We start from the raw sequence: 8925 nt of genomic DNA on the forward strand, positions 1-8925 counted from the left end.
TAATAATAATAATAATAATAATAATAATAATAATAATAATAATAATAATAATAATAATAATAATAATAATAATAATAATAATAATAATAATAATAATAATAATAATAATAATAATAATAATAATAAATACCATAATGTAAATAAACACAAAAAAATGTAATTAAATTATATAAATAAAATGTTTAAGCAAAATTTTTTTTGTAAATTTTCTTTTTTCATCCATTTTTGCAATAATCATTGTTATTCAAATATTTACAATTTATTGAAAAGAATTCGTGAAAACGACAACAAAAAAAACTTTTTTACAAAAAAGATTTACTTAAAATAAATCTTTGCTTGATTGAATTACATCAACAATATTACAATTACATCATATCATTGAAACAAGATTATAGTTACTTTTTCTTATTAAATGTACGTATATTTTGTATTCTTTTCATTAATTAGTTAATTGATTGCACAAAATGCTACTCTTGGCTCTTAAAGTTTTCCGCAATATTGCTTTCATTCTTTTATCATTACTTTATCAGTACTTTCATACTTTTATCACTCACGTATTATTGTCAAAATGGAATGAAATAAAGATCGAATTTCCTAAAACTATTATCCTATTGCATAACTCGATAATCTATTATTTAATTCTTTATTTTCAAAAGTGCTGTCCATATTACATGTATTTTAACTATATATATATATATATATATACATATATGTAATTCGAATTCTGATTAATTTCCCCGAAATATTACTTAATTACAAATGCTGCCTTTCCTATTCTTTCTTTTTTCTTTTATTTAAGCATTGATTAAACAACATATTTTATTTTTAAAAGAGTGGAAATCTCAGCAAATAATATTTGAGAAAAAAAGTGAATAAATAATGTTGAAAAATAGCCAATTTTTTTTCAAATTTATTATCTAAAACTTTCATAAATTTAAGAAATGATTGGGTAAGTAGTGCTTAAGAATCAAATATCATATCACTCTTTCATCCAATCTGCTCGTGATTTGCTACCTAAAAGCTCAAAAATGCGTTGTTACCTCGTTGTTATCAGCAAATATAATTAATATTGCGGTAATAATATGATATGATATCTCATATAACATACTGATATCTCATCTCACTTAGCTAGCAACCTATAAGTGTAACTTTGTGATATATGCAGAATTGCTTCTATATATTTGATATGATATAATATGTATGATATACGTGAAAATTTGAAAACATTTCGTTGTTAAAGCGATAATATTTAGCAAGAGATAGCAAATTTTATTGAATTTACTACGAGAAATATCAGTGATTGATATTAAAATATTTGTAGTAAGTAACCGAATTCCTTCCCGGCTTATTCCATTTGTTTAAATAATCAGCGACGCAACTTTTTTATCGAAATTTTGTTTTCATGTTCGTTGATTTGATAGTCCTAAGATACTTTTGAAACCATATTTGTTGCATTTAAAACTAATTTAGTGAAAAAATTTTGAAATTATTTCAACTCTCTTATCAATCATCCTCCTATCATTTATTTGTAATAATGACTATATCTTGTGTTATCATTTTATGTAGTTGACATTTTGATAATATCATTTTTTATTTTTCATTTATTTTTCTTGTTTTAATCAAATTAATCATTCTTAGATGGGTGTTTTTCGTGTGACAATATATGGCATTATGGCTGGTGTCTTCTTGTATGCGCTTGGTTATGATATCCTTTATATGCCACGGGTTGGACATACCTGGTGGATTTACAAACTTGTTATGCTAACAATGAGCAATTTGGTTAGTTCTCATTTCATTTCCACAAAAATTTCAAATTAAATGAAAAAAACCGAAAGTGAAAGTTGATTCACAATGAAATTAACTTCAACATTAGAAGAAAAAACCAGATTAGGTACACCTTTTAGGAAATATTTAGAAATTGAGCGATTGTAATGATTTTTCTTCCTTTGTTAAAAACATGAAATTACGAAAAAATTGTATTATCAAGAAAAGTTTAGTTGTCATTAAATTTATATCAAGTAATATTTCAATTTAACTTTCATACCACAATTCAAATTCATCAGGCTTTATTCAAAATAGAATTTTTCCACTACTTTCCTATTAATACTTTCCTATTTCAGTGATTCGCCATGTACAATCTCTTTAATTATTCGTCTAATTAGGAATTTCGAACAATTTATATTGAATTGAAAAAGAGGCAATGATTGTAAAATTTTTTGAATTTCAGGAGTTTTACAAATTCTTCTCATTTTTGAACAAAGAGTGGGAAAAATTTTTGAAAAAGTTATGCAGCAATACTAAAAGACTTTAGCAGAGAAGAAGACCTAAACTCAAATATGTCATAAATTTAAATAAAAGTGAACAAAGTAAACAAAAACAAACAAAAATGGGCAAGTGAACGAAAAGAAAAACAAATTTTTCTCCTCCTTATTATTTTTAATTCGACTGATTTATTGCTCAAATAAAACGATATGTGACGTTTCAAAGGTCATAGAATGGTATTATCTGTTTCTAGTTTGTTCCGTAATGCGACAGTATTCAATATCCAAATAAACTCAATAAATCGGTCGTAATGCGACAGTATCCAGTGTCCAAATAAGCTCAATAAGCCAGTCGAAATAACGAGAGAGAGATAAAAAAGAAGGAAATCTCTAATTGAAAAGAAAAATCTCTAATTAGGGAGTCCCTAATTAAAATTTTTTTCTCTCCAAATATTTCACAAAATCTCAGTTAAAAAGTTTATTTTGATGGGGACAGAAATAATTAATCAAACTAAAAAAAAAATTAAGAAACTCAAACTTCAGTATCCTCATGAATATCGCAAATCACCACGTATTACGTGTATAAGCAGCCAGTATCACGTGTCACATTTAAATCTTTTTACATGTATAAGCAACCAGTATCATGTGTTACACTTAAATCTTTTTTGTTGCGTAAAATATCTGACTTTAGAGCATTCACTCAACTTTAATTCTTCTCTAGAGAAAGAGTCGAAATGATACTTTATTTCATTTTCTTTTTAGTATTGTGAAATATTTGAAAAAGTGTCTATTTACTTGGAAGGAATAAATTTAGTATGAATAAAAATATTAAAAGGAAATATGAAATAAACAAATTTATTATCAGTAAAGTTTCCATACTAAATTTTTCCTTCCAAACTAATAGGCGCACTTTTTTCGCTTCTCCAAATGAGGAATTTTAAGACATATTTCTTTCAAACCTTCAAAGTTTTGTAAATATAAAACAAATCAAATTAATTGGATTATTAATTGGAATTGTATTTTTTAGAGAGTGAATGTTTCGCTTTGTTTGATGATCTTTGGCTCTGATGCTAATAAAATTTTAAGAAATTTTTGTAGAATGAAACAAATTTTATAGTTTTATAAAATTTCTAACGTAAAATTACGTCCAGCAATAAATATATTATCAAAATTTCAAAAAGTAACTTATTAGATCATCGGTAAAAATATATTAAATATCAAAATTTCAAAAAAAAGGATTTATTAGATCATCAGTAAAACTTGTCATCCAAAATTATTCATCATAATGTTCCAGATTCATTAGATTGTATGTTATTCATTCCGGTTTTGAGGAACTCCCATGAATCCGGAATTTCCGTTATTTAATATTTTAATTATTATTTACATCCTTTTTCCAATTATCCTCAGCATTAATTTCTATCTTTGTTATATTCACTACGCCAAACTAACTCTCAGAAGCATGTATGATATTATGAATGATTTCATTTGATGTTTATTTCAATTAAATTAAAATTTCAGGTTTTACAAACAATATATTATGCGATGTGTTTCATATGTGCACTGATGGATACATTATGTGAAACAACCGATCGTGGGCCACATAAAAAACATCCAACGACACCAAGTTATTGGCGAAATTCAAAACTTCATCAAATTTCCGATTTCATGTACTTCACTAGCGTTTTACCTGTTGGTGCTGTACGTTTATTCGATTAATTTTTAATAAATTTCGAATGTCAAATGAAATTAAACAAAGCCATTGTTGTCATATATTCAAAACTTCCATTCCCATCTCATTATTCTTCCTTTCCGCTCATTCTACTTATCAATAAGCATTGAAATTGCGGAAGAACCGTATTAGACGGAAAAAAAAAGGACTGATTGGGTACCATCCAAAGTTATTTGTTATTATCTTCAATAATATTCAGGTCGATGAACTTTAATATTTGATTAATTCGAAATAAACTGAGCAAAAATATTGAAAATATAGAAGTATCCTATTCAAAAAAAATAATTTTATTGAATTTCTGATTAAAAGAAAATGTGAATTTTTCAGACGACCTGTTTAGTTTTTTGGTCTTTATATACTTTGGAGCCAACATTAGTAATGCCAAAATGGATCGAAGAGTTAATTCCACCGTTCCTGAATCATATTACCCATACGGCACCATTACCGTTCATTCTGGTTGATACACTTTTAACTTGTCATCGAGCACCTTCACGAAAGAATGGTACCATTATCATTGGTGCGCTAGTTGTGTTCTACTTCTGTGTGTAAGTTTCTTTTTTTTTTAACTTCTACAAAAGTAACTTTTAAATTTCTTCCATTAAATAGAACCATCTCAAAGAGTCAAATTTCATGATAAAATTAAAAGTATATCCTAACAATTTTATCATATAGGTTAGGGAATTACTGCTTAAAATTATGCTTCTTAATGACGATAACTAAACACATAATTGTTTTAGGAAGCTTGTCAAAGGTTATCTCTAACTTTAGGTTATCTCTAACTTTTTAACTTTCCACTTATATCATTTTTTTTTTTGATTACAAAAAAAAGTCTGTGTCATGACTTCAAATCTTGTATTAATTCTCAATTCTTTCAGCATCTTTGGAGTACGCTATTTTGATGGTTACTGGCTTTATCCATTCATGCAATATTTATCAGTAATATCATTTATCATGATGTTCTTCATATCCTTCATCTTTTTATGGCTTCTGTATATTTTTGGCGATACACTGAATGTTATGCTCTGGGGTAAGGTTTATCTATCATTTCATGTTCAATGAAGTGAATTTAATTACAGTTACTTATGATATTTTCTATTTAAATAGTCTTAAAGTTTGGAAATCCTTCAAATTTTTCCTTTTTTCTTATCAAAATTGAATGAGTTATAATGATAGAAAGGAGTAAATGGAATTTTCCATTTATCAAATATATCATTCTTCCTGAAATAATAATTAATTGCTCGAGATTACATCCTTTCACATCGATCATTTTGCCAAACAATCATTCAACTTTTTTTTATCGCTTTATGGCCAAGCAATAAGCAACAATTAATAATTTCGTGACTTACATTAAATTCTCAAAAACACTGTCTTCAACAGTGCTTCCAACGGCCATTCCTTTAACGACTGTTCTTTCAACACTATCAGTTCTACTTTGTGATAGTATCGAAATGTTCAATATTTGCATGATAAGATAAGGAGAACGTGATCAATAATTATGACTTGAAATTGTCAATGTTCAAGTTCTTGAATATTAAATTAAATAAAACTACTAAATGACGAATCTTTTCAGGAATAATATCAATCAATGCCGAAAATATAAATTAATTTTTCAGGTGGCGCAACACATTCCGAACCATCAGAGAAAGGAAAATAGGATCAATTAGTCAGTTTTGAACTTCTCCTTCAGTATTCAGTATAGTTGTTCACTTCACGTCTAATTACTTTCTTTGTGTACTATAATTTTTCCTTTTTCTGAGCAAATTTGTAAATTTTTTTCGAATTTTTCACATTATGCAACAAATTTTCCCGGAAAAAAAAGCAAAAAGGAAAAAGCCACTTGGAAAAAAGTAAACCCTTTTAGCTTTTTTTCCCACATTTTAAGGATTGGTAGTTGCAGCATTGTTTAAGGAAAATTCCACTTTTTGTTCCGCTGTCTCTCTTTTAATTGAAATTAGCTGTTTCTATAAAAGAAATAGCTATGTTCGTTGCTATAAGTACCATAAAAAACATTCATTATATTGCGGGATATTTAAGAATGAAAAAGTTGGCTACTTTGATTACTTTTAGTAACCAAGAACAAATCTATTCAAGCGCTAGCCTTAAGTCTCCCTCTCAAAAATAAGTCTTTATTTTTGAAAATGAAAGAATGAACCTCATATCTATTATGTACGTCAATTTTTCTGGGCTAATTCTTAATTTGCATTTCTAAAATTATTGCAGCGTAAAAGTTTGCTTATCATATCCAAAACGGTGAGAAAAAAAAGGAAAAAAATTGTAAATAAATTCCTTCCCAAACAATCCAATTATTACGAAAATTTTCGGGACATTTATTTTGTATTTTCGGAGAAAGTATGAAATTCCAATGAAATTTCTTTATTCGTTTTGGAAAAGGTGGAGAAAAAAAAATAAAACGAAAACGAAAGCGGATTTTTCTTTTTTTGGGACGAATGGTTTTATTAAATTTTGCAAGCAGCATATTTTTATGTTTTATTCGAATCGACAATGAAATTACCAGAAGTGGAAGTACGCCACTTATTTCAGCTTGCTAATGAAATTTTGGAATTCCCTTCAAAACTAAGCATTTCTAATACTGTATGCTTTGAAAGAATCATAAAACTTAGATTATTTGATAATTGTAATGATGGATGAGAAACTGTAGCATTCCTTTTGAAATTTCTTTCCGTGAAATTAAAAAAAAAAAGAAAAAAAGATCGTCTTTATGATTCGTTGCAATATTCTAGGCCTATTTAATTGGATTTGAATTAGCAGATTTCTATTTTGTTATACTCTTTCTTCTCTCAATTATCAAGTAAAGTAACTGATCCTTTTGGAACTTCGAGTCATCTTTTTTTGGTGGAACATTTTTGTATGTTTAATTTTTTTAGACCAACACAAGAATCGCTCGAAAGTGATGTGACACATTTTTACGTCACACAAAAAATTGATGTAAAAATTCGATTCTGAAGTAAATATTTTCCCCTGTTCCTACATATTTATCAGCTAGTAAACGGATGATTGAGATCATTTAAACCTACCAATTAATCATTGCCTTATTGATGATAGCATAACTATTGCATATAGTTGGATAACATTAGTAGCACTGCGCAATGATGTAATAACGATCTTTCAGCTGATCCATTTACTGATCAATCAAATCCTCATCAGGTGGCATGAGACAATCTCTTGCTTAATATATCTAAGGCTAATGTTTCGACTACATTCCATCACTATTTAAATATTACCGTACTACATTTTATATATTAAAGTATATAGAAATGCATACATTTCAAATATTTAATTATTTGAGCTGAATTTTCTGTGAAAACAAGAAGTTCGGGTATGAATATTTTAATTTACTGACTAATTATGTTTTGAAAATGACAAATCACATCAGTGTGGTTCAACTGGCTCCATTACTAGTTAATTTAATTAATTCAAAATAACTGTTGTGATCTATATTTTTATATTTATTCAAATCTTATCATCCTCTAGATCATCTTCAACGTCTGCTGTCGGTACAAGCTTTTCCTTCCGTTGCTGCTCATATTCGCTTGGCTTAAGTTGTAGGAATGATAATTCGAGATGGCTATCTACCTGAAAAACCATGAATAATACCTTTTGTGCTTGCTTTCACAAATGTCCCAGCTTTTTTTCACTTCTTCAAAAGGTATCCTTTTGGTAACGATGTCAATATCTGCGTTGTTATGCATATTTACTCTATTTACATCATTTATTTGCGGATCATATTTCAGGTTTACGATTCGTATTTCAGAATAAACTGATTTACCATGAATTATAATTGTACTTGAATTCAATTAAAATTTACATCACACTGAAAATATTTCATTAATCCCTACAATAATTGATTGTTTAAAAATGCTTAACATTAATGAAACAAAACAAATATAAGAGAAAATGACAATTAAACCTGAATTAAAATAAAAATTACATTGGTTATGAAATTAAAAACAGTTCCCATTTTGACGAAAATATCTAACTGATAAAGGAAAATAATTTTAATTAACTAACAACGACAACAGCAGCAAAATTACAGAGATCCTCATGATATCGTGCAGCTGAGAAGACAGTTATAAGCCTGCGATTCGCAAAAAATGCATACCCAAATTCGACAACCTGTAAAGTGACATTAATTAATCGATGATATTATGACAGGAAATCCAAACTGAACACCCCTGTTTACAAGACTAGTAACTGTTTAGTCGCATAAACGGTGACTGAATTGATATCTTAAGGTTTTAACTAAGCATAGAAAAAGAAGTATTTCATTTTAAACTGGTAAAACTCATTAAAAGCCAAGAACCATGGTTCTGTAAATCAGGTGAAGTACTTTGTATGGAAATTACTATGAGTTACTTTTCTACTTTAAGAACAAGTAGATAAAAATGAAGCTAGCCATCCGGAGTCATCGGTATCATTAGGGGATTCGTTGTACTAGAAATCCGCCGAACGGTCTGAATGTATAAAATTCACTGCTAACAAGAAAATGAAAGAAAACCATAAGTAGCAGAAGAACGAAGAACTTTGAAAAAAGTCAGATATTTATTAAATTAATATCTGAATAAAGATCAATGGCTTCCGCATCCATTGAATTAATTAGTTAGTCAGGTGTTCTTATAGATTGATAAATACCACTGATTATCGAATTACCGAAATTAAAACTATGTTCAAATAAAATTGCCACGATATCTAATAGGCAGTATGACGAAATCTTGCAAGTAAAATTAAAGCGATGAAGAGGATATAGGTTAACACAGAGACTACATAACACAAAGATATCATTGTACCTACACAATGTACAATGCCAAAGGCTAGCCATACCTCCATGATAACCCTAATGGAGCTTACAAACTCCTCTCCAATCTATCTATCTATATATATATATATATGTATGGAAAGATACCAAAAGTTATTTTT

General features: G+C 28.0%; 3 protein-coding genes across 3 annotated transcripts in view; 2 read left to right on the forward strand and 1 right to left on the reverse strand.

Annotated features, from left to right (window-relative positions):
• Nucleotides 1-941: 941 nt before the first annotated feature.
• Nucleotides 942-2311, forward strand: LOAG_10198 (hypothetical protein; the record flags this gene model as incomplete). Its single annotated transcript, XM_003145726.1, is given in 4 exon segments — nt 942-949; nt 966-1074; nt 1639-1779; nt 2228-2311. 4 exon segments carry the CDS (start codon nt 942-944, stop codon nt 2309-2311), a joined length of 342 nt encoding a protein of 113 aa, XP_003145774.1.
• A 1469-nt stretch (nt 2312-3780) lies between these two features.
• On the forward strand, nt 3781-5742 carry LOAG_10199 (hypothetical protein). Its single transcript, XM_003145727.2, has 4 exons — nt 3781-3959; nt 4318-4535; nt 4866-5017; nt 5604-5742. The coding sequence occupies exons 1-4, from the start codon at nt 3804-3806 to the stop codon at nt 5642-5644; spliced, it is 567 nt and encodes a 188-aa protein (XP_003145775.2). The 5' UTR covers nt 3781-3803; the 3' UTR covers nt 5645-5742.
• A 1719-nt stretch (nt 5743-7461) lies between these two features.
• LOAG_16971 (hypothetical protein) overlaps nt 7462-8925 on the reverse strand; it is a gene marked incomplete at both ends in the record, with an annotated part of 4214 nt that continues 2750 nt past the window's right edge. The window contains 2 exons of the mRNA XM_020449625.1: nt 7462-7584; nt 8020-8124. Coding sequence (XP_020306802.1) covers nt 7462-7584; nt 8020-8124 — 228 coding nt within the window. The remainder of the gene's footprint in view (nt 7585-8019; nt 8125-8925) is intronic.

The sequence above is a fragment of the Loa loa genome (genome assembly GCF_000183805.2).
Source record: "Loa loa unplaced genomic scaffold supercont3.32, whole genome shotgun sequence".
NCBI lineage: Eukaryota > Metazoa > Nematoda > Chromadorea > Rhabditida > Onchocercidae > Loa > Loa loa.